We start from the raw sequence: 22,318 nt of genomic DNA, 5'->3' as shown, positions 1-22,318 counted from the left end.
TGTTGTTGCTCCATCTACAGTGCACACAGGGAGCGGTTTCTGGAAGTCAGATGGCCGACAATTCCAATTAGTTCAACCCCACGCAAATAGAAAGCCTTTGCTGGCCGTCACACGACTGACAATGGCATATCCACTTAGGTTTGATGGATTTAAAAAATGCTTAAAAAATTTTAGCTAACACTCTTTTGTTTTCACATTTTTTAAAATGCACTCGGTAGTACTGAAGGTAAAAGGTTATACGGTAACTCCTGAGGCCTCCTCTTCTCTATAAGCTGAGGAAAGATCTGATTCACGTTCAGTTCCATAGAGATGACTCAGTAGACATGGAAAAGACAATATGCATTGTCAGAATCAGTAGTCAATCGGCAGCACAGCACACATTAAGAAAACATCAGTTTGGGCTAGATAGCGTTGCATTTGACCAGATACTTAGCTGTCGGTATTTAGACTGTGAATAATGATTAAATGTTCATTTAAAATAGCATGTGTAAATACTGAATTTTGTTTCTGTGAGAGAGCTGTAGCTGCCATAAGAGGTGCCTAAGAAAACAGCAGAGGAATGTGATGAAGCCAGTGTGGATTCAACACTTCCACACTGCAGCCTTTCAGTTAGGGCTCTTTGCTGTACCATGAGAACCCATTATCTTTTATTTTCATTGTTTTCTTTTTTTTTTCTCTCTCTTTAATTAATTTAATTATTAAATATTTCTGCCTCTTCCCCGCCACCACCTCCCATTCCCTCCCCCTCCCCCAATCAAGTCTTCCTTCCTCCTCAGCCCAAAGAGTAAGCAGGTTTCTCTGCCCTGTGGGAGGTCCAAGGACCACCCACCTCCATCCAGGTCTATTAAGGTGAGCATCCAAACTACCTGGGCTCCCACAAAGCCATTACATGCAATAGGATCAAGAACCCATTGCCATTGTTCTTCAGTTCTCAGTAGTCCTCATTGTCCATTATGTTCAGTGAGACCGGTTTTGTCCCATGCTTTTTCAGTCCCCGGCCAGCTGGCCTTGGTGAGTTCCCGATAGATCATCCCCATTATAATTCGTGACTCTAGAGAAGCTAAATAAGAAGGTGAACCCAAAGAAAAACATATAAGCATCCCCCTGAATATTAACCTTCATCAGGCGATGAAAGAAGACAGAGACAGAGACCAACATTGGAGCACTGGACTGAAGTCTCACGATCCAAAGGAGGAGCAGAAGGAGAGTGAGCACGAGCAAGGAACTCAGGACGGCGAGGGGTGCACCCACATATTTTCATTGTTTTCAATGTTGTGTGTGTGCATGAGTTTGTGCATAAGTGCACATGCTCTCAGACGACAGAGGCATCACATCCCCCTGGATCTGGAGCTACAGGTAGTTGTGAGCTACAAGGCATGGAGGCTGGGAACTGAACTGGCCCTCTGCAGAAATAGTGCCCTCTCTTAACCACCTGGCCTTCTTTCCAGCCTACAGAGCTGTTATATATATTTCTAGAATGAATATATATCCCTTTCTTTTGTGTTTGACCATTAGACTTGATAAAAGCTAAGTTGATCTTCTGCATTAAATATCCAAAGTGTGTGTGTGTGTATGTATATATATATTCCTTTTCACTTCCTTATGTTTTTTTAGTCATGACATAGCAATCTTGTGTGTGGGTATGGCATATAAGCGTGTTTATATGTACATGCATAAATGCATGTAGACACCCATGTGTGCACAGGTATGCAGAGGCCACAGATCTTCCTGGATTGGATTTCCTCCTTACATCTTGAGAAAACCTTTTTCATTTGAACCTGGTGCTCACTGATTCATTTAGGCTGCTTGGCCAGTGGGCTTCAGAGACTGCTTGACTCTGTCCCCCTGGTGCCGGGGTCGCAGAAATGCCAGTTTTTAAGTGGGCACCAGTGATCTTGATTTAGACCTAAAGACTTGCACAGCAGATACAGGAATCATAGCACTTGCCACTGAACAATCTCCCTCACTTTGAAATAGGAATCTTTCTAACGTATCCTATTTGCAATTTTTATACTGCTTGTCACAAATAATATCGGTTACATATATTAAGTATCAACGTACGATAATAAAAGATGAAAAGTTTGCAAATGAGTTCTTGGATCTTGCTGCAGCTTAAGGAAGGCTTATGTTCTAATGTCAGTGCAGAGCATGTGACCTGTTTGAACAATGGCATTTATGTAAAGGAAATGAGTAGGTCTATATCTGGAGAGTTCAATGATAGAACTTTTACAACTTTCACTTTTGCTCTTTACTGTTAGGTCTCTCTGCTCCTTTATTTCCCGCAGAGAAAGTGTGGAAGGAATAATGAAGAGAACCTGGCAGTTCTCTGAGAAGGTTGAATATAATGCAATCAAGGTTTTGCCATTCAAAGCAAATAACTAAATTTGTATGCTTTTCACGGCCCTTTGTGCTCCTGGACTCTGCTTCTCTCTGGTTCGCTCACATTTTGGGGGGAGAATTCAAGATGTTTAACTGTGAAGCTGCTTCAATCGCTCAGAATCTGCATCCTGATTTCCTAAGCTTAGCATGTGCATCAAAGCTCCAGGTTATCGAGAAATATGAATGAATAAAATTTTTCATGTCACTGGGAGCATAGAACTTATCCTAGTATTTAAGCTTTTAATTTAATTCCAAAGAATATGCAAAAGCATCCTAATTTAAATTAACCTAATTCAGTTTTCCCACAGTTTACCTTAAAGCAAGCCATTTTTTCAACCAACTGAAACAAAGGATGAGAATTTTTATATTCTTAAATCCTTTGATTTAGCAAGAGATTTTTTTTTCCTCCTGATCCAGGCAATTTAAGTTGCTAAATTTTTTTTTTCGCAAAATGTGATTAGGGTGTACGCATTACTCAGATAGTTGAACTGATATTTTAGAAATGTGGTTGTAAAGGCATGTGCTTGAAAAGTCCCGTCGTTTCAAGCTATCTATTTCCCAGGGTCTGCCCATGTCAGGGAACAGTATGAGGGCTGAAGTCACACCCGAGCTTTGCAGCCCAGCAGGTGTGCTGTTACACGGTGTTGGTTGGTGACCCTTGTTTCTTGGGCTTTCAGCTCATGACGTGAATTCTCAACCCCAAGTTTCCTCTTCTATAGAACAGGGTAGTAGGAGCCCTTCTCTGAGTACTTCTAGTCTGGGAATACGAGAAGAGTAGGGAATGGGAAGTGCAGCCTTTGTCCTGTAATCAGTGTGGCTAAGGTTAGTGCGTGGTGGTCAATGCTGAGTAGAATCACGGTCAAGTAACGCAGCAAAGACAAATCAATCATAACCTAGATCTCTAGCTGTCACTAGTCTTTCTTTCTCAAAACATTTTTGTTCTTTTCCTTAATTCTATTCTGAAATATTGTATTTTCTCCCAACTCTTGTCTCTTCCTCAGTCTCGCTTGCTCTTTGCTTCTTGGCCTGACCTACTGCAGTAAGGAGCAGACAATTTCCTCAGGGCAGCCACATCAAGAGCCCCTATCTTCAAGCTCTGTGTCAGCTGCCCTTGGGGACATATAAGGACTCCTCCTCCAGAGTTCCACAGCCACATGGAGGAGAACTTCCAAAAATTTCTAGTACATTGGATACCACATATATACCTGTTAAAAGCTTGATCTGCCTAAGAAGGTACCTTGGAGTCAGGTTCTTATTCCTGGTATAAGCACTTTGTATTTTATTTTAAAAAGAGAACAAACTATCTTTTTTTTTTTTCATTTTACATACCAACCCCAGTTTCTACTCCCTCCCCTCCTTCCATTCCCTTCACCTACCTTCTCCCACCACCCTCCATCCACTCCTCAGAGAGAGTAAGACACATTGCTTTGGGGAAAGCCCTCCCTACTATATCTAGGCTGAGCAAGGCATCCATCCAAAGGGAATGGGCTTTCAAAAAGCCAATTCAAGCAGTAGGGATAAATCCTGCTCTCGCTGCCAGTGGCCCCTCAGTCTGCCCCAACCATACAACTGTCACCCACATTCATAGGGACTAGTTTGGTCCTATGCTGGTTCCTTCCCCATCCGGCTGGAGTTGGTGAGCTCCCATTAGCTCAGGTAAACTGTTTCAGATTGGGTAACTTTCCAATCTTTCAGAGAAAAAACAATCTAGCATTTACCTGGCCCTAATATTTGATGGTGATTCTTTTATAGTGAAAAATTCTCTCTCTCTCTCTCTCTCTCTCTCTCTCTCTCTCTCTCTCTCTCTCTCTCTCTCTCTCTCTCTCTCTCTCTCTCTCACACACACACACACACACACACACCTTATATCAGGTTCAGGTTTTATTGCCTCGTCAACATTCCCGCCAGAAGCAGCTTAAGGAAGAAAGGGTTTGTTTGAGCTCACGGTTGAGGGATGACGTCCATTGTCAGAGAAGATGTAGTAGCAGGAATAGGAAGGAGGAGCAGGTTGTAGTCTCCACAGACAGAAAGCAAAGAACAGTGACAGATGGTGTTCAGCCTACTTCTTATTTTTGTTTGGTCTGACAGTTAAAGTGGATCTTCTCACTTCTTGTAACCTAATGCAGCAAATGCTCACAGACATGCCGAGTGCAGTGTCTTGTGACTGTAGACCCTGGCAAGGTGACGTCATTATTAACCTTTCCTCCACAGACATGCCGAGTGTAGTGTCTTGTGACGTCACCTGTGAGGGTGACGTCAATATTAACCTTTACTCCCACCCTACAAGACACTGACCGTGACACCGGAAACCCCTTTCAGGTATTTCTTCCTAACAAAAAACTTATATCTTATGACAAGTCCCCATGTTTCCTGTTTCCTGTTGGTTTTTGTTTGTTTGTTTTTTGTTTTGTTTTGTTTTTGTTCTTGTGGTTGTTTTGTCTTGTTTTGTTTGTTGAGGCAGGGTCTCACTGTGCAGTTTTAGCTGGCTTGAAACATGCTATAACGTGCTAGGTAGACCATGCTGGTCATGAACTCACAGAGATCTGCCAGCCCCTGCCTCCTGACTGCAGATTAAAGGCATATACCACCATACTCAACACTTAATTCTTTTTAATAGACCTTGTGAGGAATTTTAAATATTGGGCCACTTTGCTGTAAGTAAAGTCTTCCCTACGTATCTGTGTAGTTATGTGATAAAGCTTTATCCATTTTTATGTTAAAATATTATTAGTACTGATGCTGAATTTATATTGTTTTAATAATGAGAAACGTGTTTTTATACATATAAGCTATTTAAAAAAATTACTCATCTGAAAGATGCATTTCCAATATGATTTTACTCTTTAGAACAGAAATTATTTAAGATTTATGATGTGCTTCTCTTGTCCTGAGTTGTGTATGATCAGTGACTACATCAGAACTCTTTGGAAATATATTTGGGTTTTTGTTTTCATCTTATAGCTTAGAGTCATATGATCACCGACATTTCAAAAATCTCAGTGTACAGGCATATTTTAGTTGAGAAATATAGAACAATCAAAAAGATTTTTATATATGAAATATGTCATTGTAAAATTCTGAAATATTTGAATTACTTTAGATACATTTTCAGGACTCTGTGAAACAAACCGGTTGGATTAAATTCAGAGATCCCTGCTGAGTCTCTAAAAGTCAAAATAATTATCTCCACCAAGAACAATAAGCTTCAATTCCAGCTGCATTAAAAGTATGTCAGATGCATCTTTATTCCCACTTTAATTTGGACTAAGAGCCAGGAAGCTTGGGTTCTGTATATTTAATTGAGTGTCCTAAACTCTACCAGTGGTAAGTTGAGTGCGACCCTTAAGAGGTTTTTTTTGTTTTGTTTTGTTTTGTCCTTCTGGGTGTTGACAGACACCCGAAACCCTCATGCCTTAAACTGCGTGTTACCTCATTTGTTTTCTCTTCTGGATCATTCTTTCCAACACTTAAGCTTTCTATGTACTGTTTCATACCCTGGTCCACACAGACATACACAAAAGCCCAGGGCAGGCCTGCTCAGAGATAAAGAGATGGTGAGGACCCACAGCAGAGATGGACAGTGTTTGCATTGTTTGCAGGAACATGGAGCAAGGGAAGAATTATTTTTGTTTAGTTTCATTTTGTTTTGATAAGTCCTGACTATTAAAGCCAAGTCACATTCTTTTGGACCGTGCTGACACAAATTAGCGAACATTAAAGTTCTCTATTGACAAGAGAGAGGCTAGAAAACGTCAGAGACTTGGATTTCTTCTTCTCTGTGTTAATTTGCACAGTAACGTAAGATATACTATATCAACTATTTTCTGAGTCCGGTTTACTAGCATTAACAACACATATACTATTGCTCAACAATCTCTGGAGCTTTGAGAAACCCAGAAATTCTACATGACCCATTACATAACAACTTCCTGTTCCCCTTTCCCTCATCCTCTGCTAAGCACCATTCTGTTCCTACACATTTGATATCTAACAGTGAGAGGGTCTGTGTTTTATGTGACTGAGTTCTTCCTAATATAATGTCATCAAGGGTCACCAGCATTGTAGTGTGTTGCAGACTTTCTTTCTTACTTAGGGCTGGAAAATATCTGCGTCTCTAGAGAGCACTTATTCCGATCTCCCAAATTGTCTAAGTTCCCTGGTTGTTTCTACTCTTGGGCGCCTGAATCTACTCCAGCTGTGAGCACAAGTGCAGATATCTCTTTCTGGGGTGTGACTTTCAAGTCTCCTGATAGACTCCCTGCAATTGCTGGGCCAAATGATATATGTGTTATTTTTGGTTTTTGAGAAATAACCTCTTTACATTCCAATTTCAGAGTCTGAGGACCATAATTCCTTCACATCTTTCCTGATATCTGTTACTATGTGTGTTTTTTAAGATAATTATCAGATAATAATCGTACTAAACAGGTGTGAGGACTTGCTTTGCTGTAGTTTTGACATGTTTTCTCCAGTAACAGGGTTACCCACCTTTCCATATGTTTAATGAAAATACTAATACTTAAATATTAAAATTTTAAAGTATTAATATTTTAGATAATATGATATTATTTTATTACTTATTATATTAAATGAAGTATATTATTTATTATATTAAATAAAATGTTTAAAATATTAAAATTAAAAATTAGTACTCTTCAATCAGGGATGACAAAATCTCTCTCATTCACAGTAGCACTAAAAGAAATTGTAGGGGTTGGTATTAGTAAGGTATAGCACGCAAGCCTAGATTCTAAATATATTAGTATTCTGCCAAAGTTTCTAAGTTAGCCAAAGATATTACTCTAAGGAAAACTAATATTGGTTCATCTTCCATCTTTCTCTCTAGCTCTGGGATTAAATTTTCTTATCTCAAAAATCCTCTCAAACCGTCATAAGCTTCTATATTTCAAAGGTTTTATTAAAAGTCACTAGGGGGAAAATGCATATCCTTTCACTCTAGTGAGATGTAAGCAAGAAATACATATTGTGTAGCTTGTGTTTCTGTGGTACAGGACTAAGCCTGCTGGCTTCTTTGAGCCTCCAGTTGCCAGGCTTCTTGAGTCGTTGCTAGGCCTCCTTATTCCCCAGGGAAAGGCAAGTACGCTATCCGCCCATTCCTGCAGCCCCATGATGCAGGATGCAACCCCACAATATAGGACACTCAGGTGCGATAGGGAGTCAAGCAGGAACTCAGTTTATTACGTTGAGTGACAGGTTATATAGCTTAAGTGATATGGTGTGATGTGGGGGTACCTCCATCCAATGAGAGGCAGCCAAACCCACCCTCTGGCTGGAGGGGCATCTTACCTAAATTTTGTTATCTCATTCTCACTCAAACTCAGCCAAGCCTTTCTCTGTCCTACAGGACTCTAAGTACTTGATCTAGGCTTTTTTCTGTTCTATAGGCCTCGATGTACAGGCCCTGAGATAATTTTGGCCTAGCATAAGCCTAAGGTCTTATGCTCTGCCAGTGAACGATAGCCACAGCCTAATGCATTGTTTTAAGACTGCATTATTTAGAAGCTAGAGTAAACAAATTCTTTCAGTGAAAGTTTGTGAGGACATATCTAGGATTCCTCGTTCAACAACCTTATTAAATATTGATTTTGCCTCAGGCACCCATGTGTCAGAGGCAAATGGTAATTCCTGGCCTAGATTACCTCAGTCTAATGAGAAGAGCAGACAAGAAGGTCATCAAGTTTAACATAGAATGTATTAATTAGCATGTGATAATTGAGAACCAATCAATCAATCAAGAACAATGTGTGCAGCCTTTCAGGAGAGACCAGAAATACTGAGATGGTTATGAGGTGTGCATAGGAGGTGAATAATTAGTGCACTTTGGAAGTATTCAAGGTACCCAATTCATACTTGAAACTTTCCTCCAAATATTTTGGTTCATTCTCAGCTTCTCCATCCTTCCATTTTCTTTCTTGCTAACTTTTTATTGATTTTTGTGTATTGCACATCATGCATCCTGATGTCATTCATCTCCCTAGCCCTTCATATCGACCCTCTGCTCTTGCAAACCTCCCCCAAAAGAAAAGAAAAGAAAATTAATAAAACAAAAACAATTTTCATTGTGGAAGCTGTGGTGTGACAGAGCGAGGCGCACAGTGTACCCCTTAGTCCATACACCTTTACTTGCAAGTGTTCATTGCAATGAATCTGCTTAGAGTCCTCTAGTTTCTGCTACACTATTGTTACTGGGCCCTCACTGAGACTCCTATTGGGTCTCCTGTTGTTACCTTGGGTGATGGAGACCCTGAAACTTTGGGTCTGAAGTACCGGTCCCTTCACATACTCCAGAACTCCATAGATGGGATGGATGTTAGGGTGGGCCAGCTCATAACTCTGGTTCTGGGCCTGGGTGGTAGCTGTGTTGTTCAGCCTGCCAGGTCTCCCTCGTCCCCACCAGGAGGGCCAGCTCTTCAGCACTGCCATGGCTAGTTCACCCAACACTGCAGGCAGCAAAGGGAAGAGCCAGGTCTCTTGCTTTCATGCCCTCAGGCCTGTTCACCCACATCTACACCTTCAAGGCCAGCTCTACTCTGTTGCCTAGGCGAGGGGCAGGGCCCACTTTCCCGAGTGCTGCAGCCGGTAAGGGGCAGAGCCAGCTGTCTTGCTCTCTGTCCTTCCATTTTCAATATATAGTTTTGGCCTTGTTTATATGTCAGTTGCTTAAATGGATTTACATTGTAAATGCTAACACACCTCACCAATTATTTCTTGGAATTTTTAAGTACAAACGAACAGTGATATTTACGTTTTCTTTATAATATCATCTTACGATGATAAATTAATTTCTATTTATTTATTTAGCAATAAGTTTGGGCTTTATTGTTGCCCTGATAGGAAAAATAAGCAGGCTGTAGAGATTGTAATGTCATGAAATGCTTCAAGCATTCTATTGTTGCTGCTTGCTTAGTTTTTGCTTTGGGCATTTGGAGACAAGGTCTCACTGTGTAGTTTAAACTGGCCATAGATTGACTACCTACCTCAAACAGTCCTTATCTGCATATTTGTGCCTCATGAGTGTTGGGAACAAAGGTGTGCACAATCACATCTAGCCTTCAAGGTGTTGGGTTTTTATTCAAGGCCCCGATTTCCTTGGAAAGTTACACTGTCTTATTGATTTAACTTAAAGATGTTGACTGGGGAAAGGATGTAGCGCTGTTACAAACAAACAAACAAAATCCCAGCATTAGCAGTAATTGTACAAAGACAGAGGAGTCTACTTAATATTTAGATTGTGATTCAAATGAGCAGAAAGGCGACATTGCTCCTTTCGGGATTTGTGGGTGAGATATAAAATCTCCCAAGTGCGACGTTTTTCACCTTGGACTTAATTAACAGCAAATTTGTTCTAATTTGGTAGATTCTGATGAGGTCATGGGGCACACTTTGTCATTGTGCATATGAGTACACCGAGATATACACATCACAGATGATTTGACCAAGAAAACATATTTAGCACAGTCATTTACAGTATAAACCAAAATGGGAATTAATCTCTCATTTAGTCTGAGTGACTCAGTTATGGGGAATGACAAATGTGCTATACTCTCTTTGGGAGACCTCATGCAGGTTGATGACATATATGCACATACACATGAAACACTTGCATGACCCTTCTTTTATTCTGGCATGTGAGGTTTGTTGACACTGTGCTGAGTAAGTTAACTAAGTCTACAGAGTAGGAACTGCTATGAACTCCGTGAAGTGTCCCAGAGTGGAACAGAACCAGAGTTGAAGCTGATACTTTTTGGAGTGTTTTACCGCAGGACTGTGAAATGTGTCCCCAAGTCACAGAATGTGGGCTTCCCGCAGAGTAGAGAATTAATTGAATAGACTTTGTCTTCAACTCTTATTATTCTAGGTATGACTGAAGAAATAACCATTTGCACATTTGGGGAATAAATGCAACCCTCAAATACTAATTTGCTGATCTTCTCTATCGAGGGTATAATTTGACACTCAGTCTTGTACACCATATATGCTTGACAGAATTTTTCAACATTGTTATATCATTAACCTTAAGCTCTGTAACATTCAGGGGACATTAATGTGGAAAGAATGTGCGAATGCCATTGGCAGCTCTGCCTATTAGCATGGTGAACTGAATAAGATTTGTGCTGCTTTTACCTAGGAACACACAGTGTTATTCTATTTTGACTCAAGGGTGTTAACATTTTTACTGTTAGCATTAATTTGTTTTCTTTTAATTATACAATCACTACACTCATTTTCTTTAGTAAAATGGAAAAATATCTCAATTGCCAGATGTTGATGATATGTTATTACGGTCTTAATGCCTGGTCTCATTAGGTTTCTGGTTTTGGCTTATAAAAGTTTATGGACTCAGTATTTGTTGATGTTGGGGGAGTTTCAGTGGCACGTTTTAAAGATACGGTTACCATTTTCCATAGATAATTTCTGCTGATATTTGTCCTTCATTATCATCACATCAGAAGTTTTCAATGTGTGATCTTTTGCAGTTCTGATAGGCTTGGCTGATTTTTATGAAAGCATTGATCAAATATCAGCTGCATGTTTTTTCAAGAAATATTTTTTGTTCTTTATCTTTGAAAGTCAATGTTTATCTAGAGAAAGTCTGTGAATCAATAAGACTTGATTTATATTTTTTAAAAAAATATTGACTGAAATTTAATGCTAAGTATCTTCAAAAGATAGTTTGCTTTATGATTTTTAATATTTCAGTAAATAAGAATAGTTGTTTGTGAAACTAACAGTATTGTCCACAGGAATGCATAGACTTGAACTTCCAATATCATCCCATGTACTTCGTTATAGGAAATCCTATATTAAAATGTTATCACAGCCCTGTAGGTCTCTTAGATTCTTCTCTGGTTGTCTAGATCTCCCAGAGAAAAACGAGGTAAAAAGAAATAACTTTGAAAAGGCATTTTTTATTGATACATACAAAAAAAATTGATAATTAAAAATCAAATATTTGAATTTCATTTTTTTCTACTGGCCTTCAAATATTATTTTCCTTGTTGGGTGCACAACTCTCTTGGTGGTGGGTATTAGCCCACTGCGAAGCAAGGAAGCAAAGATTCAGAAAAGTGAGTGGCAAGTCCAGTGCCCTTACTGATCGAACCACAATCAAGCCAGAGCCCTTACTATGTCAGATACACTATCCTTCCAAGAGTAGGTAGTACAAGAAAAGTGAAATGAAAAAAAAAAAAAAAGTTAAACTGCAAAGAGCAGGTGGTGGTGGTGCACACCTTTAATCCCAGCTCTCTGGAGGCAGAGGCAAGCGGATCTCTGTGAGTTTGAGCTCAGCCTGGTTTACAGAGTGAGTTCCTGGACAGCCACAGAGAAACCCTGTCTTGAGAAACAAACAAACAAACAAACATACAAAAAAACAAAGCTAAATTGCATGGTATATGGACATTTCTTTCTTCTTGTGACTTGAATTAAAAGTATTTAAATCTTTGATTTTCAAACTTTCCTATTTAAAGTTTTGTTTTGTTTTTTGAAGAAGACAGGGAGACATAACCTTCATATAACTAACTTTGGAAACAATAGGCAGCTGAAAATTTATTTCGCCATATCAATCTTTTGTTTTTATCCTAGCTGCAAATGTTTTTTGAGACATTCCTGAGGACAAGTTCACCCTTGCAGGCATTGGATAGCATGAAAGAAGCAATTAGCAAGCTCTTATTGGTGGCCGAGGTGTTCAGTGAAGCATCTACTCTGGGACCAAAGACCTTCCATAGGTAAGAGAGTGACAGAGACATTGAGAGAGAGAGAGAGAGAGAGAGAGAGAGAGAGAGAGAGAGAGAGAGAGAGAGGAGAGAGAGAGAGCTAGAGGTTCTTAAATATATTAGTGAAAAGCCTTAGTTACTGAAAGTAAATAGAACTTGGGAAAGTGTATGTCAGTATATCATAATATGATTTCCTAACCATGAATGGCCTAATTTATAGATTCTATAGCTTCAGAGTTTGTTACATGCCATTTGTATCCAAATGGTGTGACAAGAAATAAAACACAAGGCTTTAAACATTTTTTATTATTACCATTATCTTTTCAGCAATCTTAGTTTACAGTCTAGACTAGCCTGGAACTTGTAATCTTTCTGCCTCTATTCCTAAGGGCTGGGACTACAAGCCTATTCCTGGATCCTAAAATTAATTTTGAATTTGTAACTCTTTTCAAGTATTTCCATCAAATATACTAAGTACTGACTAGGTATAACTTTCCCTGTTCATAATACATTAGCTCTCAACTATCCTATCCCAACGAATTCAAAATCCTGAGAAAGAAACAAAAACTTTTAACAAAATTCAATCAGCTCTAATCTCATAGATTAGCTTCTCTGATAATAGCTTGCGGCCTTTGTGCTAGGGAAACATTGTCTAGTTTGCCGGAAGGGGAGAGGTGCTCGGTGCACTGCGCTAATGTATTGTGCTCCTTCTTGCGCTTTCTGAATGCATCAGTGTTAAACACGGAGGACCTGGAAACTTCTCCCCATAGGAAGGTTCTCACGGAATAACATTGTTGATTATGGAAAATGGAGGCGTATTTACACTTTCTCTAATGAACAAAAGATACTCAAGTCCAACAATCCATTCCATGTAATTTTTCTATTATCCGTGTCATTGGCCTTTTAAATTATGAAATTTAATGGTATCAATTATAAACAATGTAACAACAGAAAGCAGAGTAAGTCTAGATAAAAATATGGAAAATATGTTGTCCTGTTACCTTGTGTTTTTCCTTCCAGGTGTAGACAGTGTTTTCAGCTTTTGACTTTTGATATTGGTTATGGAGATGTTGGATATCCTGTAGTGCTCCAGGTGAGTATGCACGACACAGTGTGTGTGTTATGGGGAGTGGTGGTGGGGGGGTTGGAAGACCAAAACACAGGAAAAATCCTTTTGAAGGATACTTTCGTTTTCTTCTTCTCCAATACATCTTAACTCTCCATGCTTTCTGAGCTACTGCAGACGTTTTATAGAGCCAGTGCATTTGAGGAAAGCCCATACGAGCATACTGACGGTGGGTTTCATCTACAGTTACCGGTTGATTAAAACACCTTCCATTGCAGTCCTTATAGGCTCATGTCCATGAGTCCTAGCGAGGGGGAACCTGGGAATTCTAACCACCATGTGGACATGCTAGGGCAAACATGATGTTTCTATAGTTCCCCTGAATTCATGAACAAAGATGGCATTAAATTTTCATGGGGAAAAGTAAGACATATCGATAATAGCAAAGAGAAGATGACCCAGGGTGCTTGCATGGCATCATGAAGAGATAGCGCTGTTATTCCTTTTAAATTGGTCTTTGTTTTCATTTTAAAAAGGCATAGGAACTAGAGAGACTGAGCAGAGGCAGAATTCTTGCCTGGAAAAGACTAGGTCTTGGGTTCCATCCCTAGTAATAAAAATTGATGTTATTTTTCAATTTTAATTTAAAAGCATAAAAGGTCATGTGAATTTTTGAAATGTTTTTCCGATAGATGTATGTATAAATGTGGGTGATTTTTAGTTTGTTTTGAGTTCAAACTCTTTTAGGTCACCTTCCTCAGCATATTTTTTCTTCTAAAACATTCTTCAGTGGTAAGAAGACAAAAATATTGGTGCAGTTAGTTTATAAAAAGCTGTCAATTGGGAGCATGGGAACCATGAGAGAGAGTTGGAGGGGAGGGGAGAAGCAGGGAGGGGAGCAGAGAAAAATATAAAGCTCAATAAAATCAATTTTCAAAAATCTGTCTACTGGGCTATAGGGAAAGAATGACGGGAGCGCAATCACCCTATGGTTAGCCAGAGTTCAACTCCACCAGAGTTTAGCTTTTCCCAAACCATAATAGAGACAATACAATTACAGAAAATTGACAGATTTAAGATTTATCTATAAAATTTAGAATCTTTATGAAATTTTAATGGTCATTTGCCTTTTTGATGCATATCTAATAGTTGAAATTAAACTTTTGAAAAATGTTACATATTATCTTTCATGAACAAATATTTGTGAGATATAAAGAGCTTCAAGCTAAGCTAATGTGACTTTGAAATAGTTCATATCCCTGTACATTGAAAGAATGGCATCTTCATATGAAACAGTACTCAACGTTTATAAAACTGCTAGCCTCCTAGAGACCACTAGATGTCAGTTCTGGTCTGCAATCCACCCTGAAATAAATCATCCCTTAGAATTCATTTCCTTTCCCCTACTTCTCTTCCTTCAAAGGTACATGAGCATTTAAATTTTCAAGATGACGAGAATTTCAATTTGAAGGACCAAAATACAGAAAAAGTCCTTTTGAAGGATACTTTCAATTTCCTCTTCTCCAATACATCCTCACTTCCCTTATTTTCTGAGCTATTGCAGAGGTTTCATAGAGCTGCTGCGTTTGAGGTAAGTCCATACGTGCACGCTGACAGTGAATTTTCAGCCACTAGATACTTTTATTGTGAAATTTAAAATTTTTAAAGTTTATTTGAAATTAACTGATAGTTGTCATCTATTATTGTGTGCTTCTGAATTTTTCTCTGACCTGAAAAACTTTATTTTGACTGAAAAAAAATTCATTTTGTTTTGACTGAATATGCATGAGAAGGATTGTGTTGGAAATGAAGTAAAAGAGTTCATGATTTTTTTTTTTCTCAAGCAGTCTTTAATGAAAACTGTATGAGACGCCCTTACTCCTGCATCTTCTCAATCGTTTCTTCCTTGTATTTGCCCTTCTCCTTTCCTACTTGCCGAGACTTGGCTTTCCTTTCCAGGATCTTCTTTCGGTCTTTGTCCAGCTTTAGCCGGGTGATCACCACCTTGCTGGGGTGGATGCCCACGTGGACAGTTGTGCCATTAGCCTTTTCTCGCTGCACCCGCTCAATGTAGATGACGTATTTCTTCCTGTACACTTGGACCACTTTGCCAATCTGTTGGCCTTTGTAGTGTCCCCGGACAACCTGAACCTCGTCATCCTTTCGAATGGGCATCGAGCGAACATTGTACTTCTGTCTCAGCTCTTTGGAAAGGGGGGAAGACATGATCTTCCTCCGAATGTGAGAAGGTGCATTGAAATGCCGTTTGCGGTTCTTGCTCCGGTCGGAAGTCACAAAGGGATTGAACTTCATTTTGGCGGCTGCCATCCAGCCGAGTTCATGATTGTTAAGGAAAAGTTTATAGACATTTTGAATGATACATGTGTTTATACATTTTAGAACACTTTACAGAGACTCTTAGATCTCTCTGAAGGCATTCTAGAATGCCCGAGTGCTTCAGGATGACTTCAGGGGACTTCAATTAAAACATTAATTTGCTGACCTATTCATGTCTGTTAACATTTGAGTAGATGCTGTCAATTAGGGTGGTGTGCGTTGGAATGGTTCTGGTTTTTGTTGGTTAGGATTTTTGTTTGTTTGATTGTTTTAACGGCAGGCTAACACTATTTCTTTATTCACTAAAAAAAAAAAAATCAGTACCAATTGCCATAATATTATCCCCCACATATCTTTCTATTTTGAAATTCATATTTGAAGAATTTGGGAAAGGAGTATGTAAAAGCTTTTGCAAACGTCCTGATGGTGTCTGTCACAACACCTTGTCAGAGAGGGTTGCTCTTGATGTCGGAAATGCTCTAGGAAGCATATGACTGTAGGAAAACCTAGGGTGGTAAGAGTGTTTGCAAGTCTACGAAACTCTCCAATGGCAGTGTTCCACACTGGGGGTTCATGGGCAGATTTTTTTCACCTCTATTACTCTGAAGGCCTAAGGAGAATCTTGCATTCACAAACCATGGTCACACATATCTTGCTCTCTCACTACCAAGGTACCATTGGGTTAGAGAGAGTCAATCTCATCAATTATAATTTTTTTATATTTGAACATTGTTGTGACAGTTTGTAGTCTCTATGAATTCCATAACTTTAATAAGTTTAGCTGTTATAGAGTTTGATTGATTTGTTAAGTCGGGGGTGACTGGGAGAAAGATGATTTGACTGCTTCACGATTACTTAAGCCTTTTTTCTTTCCAGGATGGAAACTATCAAAAGGAGCTCAATCAGTGCCTGTCCTTAGAGGAAATTCACTCAATTAGGACTTTTGTAAAGGAACTTGGTAGTCTGGGAGAATTCCAACTGGTAAAACAAAAGTGATATTTCTTTCTACTTAGTGACTGATATTATGATATTAATAGATTAGCCGTAAATTGCTCAGTTTTTCCTTCAAAGTGCTCATAGATATTTCTTCACAACACACAGTCATTTGTAGGCATCTTTTGTCCTTTTGGAAAGATGTACATGCTTCGCTTTAAGCATTCGCTGTAATTTGTGGCTTAGTAGAGATGAAGGATCTGACGTCGTAGCTGCTGCCAGGGTATAACAGTTCTCTGGGGAAGATGTTGATATTTTTCTATAAAAAAATTCTTTTAGTTTTGGGGCCTGTATATGCAACCAATATTCATTGCTTTTTATTACCTTTTTAACTTAAGAAAAATTAAATATATTTAAACATAATAAGACTTTTAAAAACAGCCCCAATCTTTTTTAAAATTTAGTCTTCTCTCATGCATTACATCTTGACCACAGTTCCACACACCTCCCCTCTCCCACAGCTTAATTGGTGGTAGCAATAATGCAAGTGTCCAAAAAAACAGATTGTATATGAATGCTCATAGCAGCTCTTACTGGTTTCAGTCTGCAAAATGGCATTTTTTTCTCACCCTGGAATTTTTAGCATGTTTATTAATTTCTTGGTCAATATCAAAGCATAAGTGATTACATCTGAGTGTTCGTATCCAATGTGTTTTATTCTTGCCACTAATAGAGACTATAATGACTTTATGTTCTTACTTAATATTTATTCATATAATACTATTTTTAAATAGTATTTAAGACTATTTGGTGCATTGTTAATCTGATGGAAGCTTCAAATATTCCTTGTAGTTTTTTTCAACCTATATATAGGTAAGTTACTTACATAAGTTTACCAAGTCAACCACTGAAGGAGATACTTTTTTATACAATTTAGCCCCATATTACAGAGAACGGAAAATAAGCTTACGACTCCAACATAATTTTAATTAATATACTTATCATCTTAATTAGTTTACATGCAATAAATGGTAGTTTAGCTCAGTGTTTTAGGAAGACACTGTCAGGATCCGTCACTCAGAACGCTAGAAATGCAGACGGTCTCTGTCGGGGCGTGACAACAAAAGAAACAAGGGCAAAGCCGAATTCCCTGACTCTCGGAGTAAAAACAAGATAACCAGTTTCAATTTCCTCTTTGGTGAGGTTAATAGTGTTCACTCTGGCATAATTCACTTGTAGCACAGAAGGATTTCTCTTCCCCATGGTCTTCCTTTCTGTGTTACTTAGCTCTTTTGAGATTTTGATTACTGGGAGAAACAATCCATGTACACTCATTGAAAAGAAAAAAAAAAAAAGACTCCATTTATGCATATAATTGTTAGTAACTTTAATAATGTCTAACAAAGCAACATTTGACTTGAAAGCAATGTCAAAAATTAAACCAATCTGTACTGACCAATAGAATGTGTGTTTATGTCTGTGCGTGTATGGACAAGAACAAGTGCGCACACAGAGGTGTGTGGAAGTCTGAAGACACCCTCAGCAGTCACTCCTCATGTGGCATCTGCCTAGCTTTCTGAGACGCTCTCTATTGGCTCTGGGCTCACCAAGTAGGCTGGGCTGGCCAGTCGGTGAGCCCAGGGGATCCATCAGTTTCTGCCTGCCATGCTGGATTCTCTAGGAGTTCATGCTTGGCTTTCCTGGAAATCAGACTCAGGTACTCAGCTTTCAGTGCAACTGAGTTAGCATCCCAACCCATGACCAATAGGATTTTAAATAAATAACTGCTCGAGGGAACAATGTCTGACTAAATATGAATACTATTCATGATGCAACATTTCAACTTACTTTTCAATTTTTCAGTTGACTTTTTTTTCTTCTGTTGATGTTTTCTTTGAACATTTCTTCTCAGCTCTTCCCATCCACCGCTCCTGGGATTCAGTCTGTGGTGCGTGAATTTTATGATATGGCAACTCCTGGCTCAGTCCTGCCCCAATACTGGTCTCTTCTAAATGTATTTGAACAATTTTGGCCCACGAATAAAAAGGAACAGCTACATCCACTGGAATGGTAAGAGAGCCACAAATTTGAATGGTGTGGTCCAAAAATCCTTAAGCCGAAAAGATTGATTTCAAAAGGCTTTGCCTACATTAAAGTGAGCAACACAAAAGAAGTATGCCCAAAAATTCATGGTCTGGAAAAGAAATGACTTTAAAGCACTGAAACCATAATGGTTCTGGTGGTCATTAGACACTGTAACAAAAAACACACCCAACAGTTTTCAAACTAGGATGTGACTCTGGTATAAAGCAATGTTTAAAATTAGACTTTTCCATCTTGTTTCTTCTTGTAATCCTTTGTCGTAGCGACACATTGGAGTGACATCTGTTGGGGTCCAGCCTCAATGGGGTTTGCACATTCCAGGGTAGCCGCATGCGGATTAGAAAATTAGGTAGGAGGAACAGAGGTATGAAAGAAATACATAGCCATGGGATAAGTACCGGGAGGGCTATCCAGTGAATACTGAATACTGAAAATGCTCGTGTTTATTTTCCTTATGCTTATATGCCCCAATCCAAAGAAGTGGGGGAGGGGGAAGGAAAAAGGCAAAAGACTGCTTTAACATGACACAAAGAACAAGCAGAACAGTCAGTTACGTTAGTGCTTGAAGCATCGAGCAACTGTATCCTCTAGTTAAGCTTTCTGTTGTTTAGACAGGACATGTAATTACAGCACCTCGGATCAAGCATTCTGTAGGCACCCACTTCCTGGGCCAAAGCTCCCGTCATATCCTTGAAGGAGCAGGAATAGGCTTGAATTTTCTGACCTTCGGTGAAGGTGGAGCAGATCTACCTCTATGGCCATCTTAATATCCCAGACACCAGTAACCACACCCTAGGTCAGGGTATCTTCTCTGTAACCACACCTTTAGTCAGACCTCTTGTCAATAACTTTGAAAGAATAAAAGTAGGCTTAAGCTCTCCGACCTTCAGTCAAGGTGGAGCAGACCCATTACTCTGGGCCCCCACAATCCATATGTTTCCATTGCTGAAACAGAAAGATTCGGTGGGGCTTGTGTTTTGAACCATCCATCATCTTGGAGGTAAACCAGCAGGCACATTTATTTGGGAGTTATAGAGGCAGGACTATTCTGAGAAAAATCTCATCTAATTTCATGAATCTATACTCCGCTTTGTTTGCTTTGCTTTTAGAGAGCTTTTTTTTCCATCTTCACTTCCACTCTTACGAGAGGTAGCCATGAGGGAAAAGGCAGGTGAGCTATTAATGCCCCTAGTAGCTGGCAAAGGGGATGCACTTAAAGCTTTGTCTGTTCTTTAATATGGATAGAATTAAGAGCATTTGACTTTCCTACTGCCAGGAAAACAGAATTAGACCTAAGCCTCCCAGGGAGATGAAAGACTAGGGGACATGACACTCATTTATGTCTCTTACAGTCACTGCTGGGAATGGCTTCAGCTCTGCTCACTTGCCCTTTATTTCCTTCGGCCTCAGGAGATAGTGGCTAGCAGAAACTCATCTGTAATTAAAGATACAAATAACCATATACTGAGTACTTCTTCGAACACGTTCTAGCATTAATATTCATTTTACTTGCAAAGGCTTTCTAAGCTTGGCTTTATTCCCTCGGTAAGTCCAGTTTTCCCTTCTGTGCTTGAAAACCATTTTAAATATTACAGCATAAAGCCACCTTTTAAACTTTGCATTCATGCGAATAAGCCAAGACTTCCTCGTACTTCAGTGTAGACAAAGAACCGAGGAGAATTCCCAAGGAGTTTATTTGTATTGTTTGTAACGTTCCGTAAATTCCCTAGAGATTTGCAAACTTCACAGCATTTGTTCCCTGACAAAGTTTTCTCCAGCTCCTCATATATGACCAGGCTCAGCAAACCACTGGTTGAAATCAGAAGACTGAGTTCTCTTACCTTAAAGGAATGTGAGAATGATCACCATTAAATATAATTATTGAGGACAGGAGCTATTTTAAATCATACAGAATTGGATGAAATAAATCCCAATATTCAAGTTTTTTAGTTATAGCAGGCAAAGTTCTGCATCCTTCAGGACTTAATTTCCTTATGTGTAAACAAGGCTTAGACTGCCTACCATGTATTACTCCAGGAGGATTACATAGAAAGTTTTGTGTATGTCACACTAGCATGTAAACAGATGGTAAAGCAGTTACCATGTCTGTGTGCACTCAAAGGCCATTTTAGCATCTATGGCAAGGGCAGTAGTTTTCTTTTCTTTATAAGGAAAGCCATATATGTTCAACAAACTTCTTTGTTAACACCAACAGAAGCAAATTCTGGTGTTTATCAGAAGTCAGATAGCATAATACTCCCAGAAATGTTTTTCTTCTTCAGTGCTCAGCTTACATCACCTTCCACTTTCCAGGGAGTGTGTATATTTCTTACCATTCGTACTTTATTGCAAGGAGGATTATACCTCACACACAAATTTCACTGATGAGGGAAATTAAGACTCTAAATAGGTAGCTTAAGACATTCGGCTAATACAAATACTGACTTACTGACCCCTCACCCATGGCTCTGGCCTTTTTTTTTTTTGGTTTTTCGAGACAGGGTTTCTCTGTGGTTTTGGAGCCTGTCCTGGAACTAGCTCTTGTAGACCAGGCTGGTCTCGAACTCACAGAGATCCGCCTGCCTCTGCCTCCCAAGTGCTGGGATTAAAGGCGTGCGCCACCATCGCCCGGCTCATGGCTCTGAACTTTTTTTTTTTTTTTTTGGTTTTTCGGAGGTGGCCATGTTCTCTTCTTCCCAGTGGCCACAGCAAAGCAGCTTTTATACATGTACAGCATGGGGGATCTAATCACTTAGTCTTTCTCTTGAAATAAAGATCATTTGCTTGCTGCATGGCAGCAGGGTAAGAGAAGACAAAGCTGGAACCCCAGCAGTGACAGGTAACATTTATGTGGGAGCCCCAAGGCCCAGAATGCAGAGGCCCCAACTGAAGCGGTGTGGAAACCCTAATAGCGTCTGTTAATCCTCACTTTCCTGAAAAGAAAGTTGCATATGTGGAAAAGGTTTTGTGGAAGTCTTTTTCTTAGAAAACACACACCAGTTTAACAAGAATCCATTCACAGAAACCCTGAGAACGAACTGCACGCCCCTCTTGTGTACAAGTTGTCATTCCGTTAACACAGTCGCGCTCCCATAATTCCGTTCACGTGGACTTCGGGGGCTGTATCTCTTGAATGAGTCTCCGGGAAGTACTTGTTCGTGGGAAATTCTTAGGTTTTGTTTTTCCTAATTTGGATTTCAGCTAAACTTACCTCATTAGTAGAGCTATCGCCACTGTGCAGAAAGCCCTGGGATGGGTCCCCAGCTTTACAAAAGTAAAAATAAGAAACAACCGAAAATCTCACCACCATCAAAAACTTCACACCTCTTGACAAGCATGCTTTACCTGCTATTTTATTCCTTGGAAGAAATCACTACATTTTGCCTCCCAGCCTTTTTGTTGTTGTTGCTTTTATGGTTTTTTTTTTTTTTTTGTGTGTGTGTGTGTGTGTATACCAAAATAAAACAGACTTGTAGAAGTAAAATTACCATAACTTCTAGCATTGGCAAGGAGTTTAATGCCTAATTTCTCTCGATTTCCTGCCTGATGATGATGCTTTCCCCATCCTGAATCTGCCTTCCTGCACTTTGGGCTGTGTTACTCAGCACCGTGTCTGGCACTGACATTTTTATTTGATTCTCACAGTGTTCCTGTGTGGAGCAAATACTAATCTCTCCATTTTAATAGGGTGACAGACAGCAAAGTATCACATTAACACAGGAAAGCCACGACGTCAAGGGCTAGAGACCAGAGTGTCCTGTGTTCT

At 39.4% G+C, this 22,318-nt stretch overlaps 2 protein-coding genes across 3 annotated transcripts in view; one reads left to right on the top strand and one right to left on the bottom strand.

The window, feature by feature from the left end:
- The window catches only part of Cped1 (cadherin like and PC-esterase domain containing 1), a 280,079-nt gene that overhangs the window by 130,678 nt on the left and 127,083 nt on the right, over positions 1-22,318 (top strand). The window contains exons 8-12 of one of the 2 annotated variants that reach the window (XM_057776723.1): positions 11,983-12,125; positions 13,134-13,206; positions 14,603-14,770; positions 16,393-16,497; positions 18,362-18,519. In XM_057776723.1, the coding sequence (XP_057632706.1) occupies positions 11,983-12,125; positions 13,134-13,206; positions 14,603-14,770; positions 16,393-16,497; positions 18,362-18,519 (647 nt within the window). The remainder of the gene's footprint in view (positions 1-11,982; positions 12,126-13,133; positions 13,207-14,602; positions 14,771-16,392; positions 16,498-18,361; positions 18,520-22,318) is intronic. The other variant, XM_057776730.1, reaches the window with a different exon arrangement.
- LOC130878679 (60S ribosomal protein L26) lies at positions 15,055-15,497 on the bottom strand. The gene has a single exon (XM_057776745.1). It carries the CDS (start codon positions 15,490-15,492, stop codon positions 15,055-15,057), a length of 438 nt encoding a protein of 145 aa, XP_057632728.1. The 5' UTR covers positions 15,493-15,497.

The sequence above is a fragment of the Chionomys nivalis genome, chromosome 1 (assembly GCF_950005125.1).
Source record: "Chionomys nivalis chromosome 1, mChiNiv1.1, whole genome shotgun sequence".
In the NCBI taxonomy this organism is placed as follows: domain Eukaryota; kingdom Metazoa; phylum Chordata; class Mammalia; order Rodentia; family Cricetidae; genus Chionomys; species Chionomys nivalis.
This window is presented reverse-complemented; position numbering and strand designations above follow the sequence as displayed.

What these genes read in the sequence shown, in the direction of transcription:
- LOC130878679 (XM_057776745.1), bottom strand. Translation starts at nt 15,492, where the DNA reads ATGAAGTTCAATCCCTTTGTGACTTCCGACCGGAGCAAGAACCGCAAA.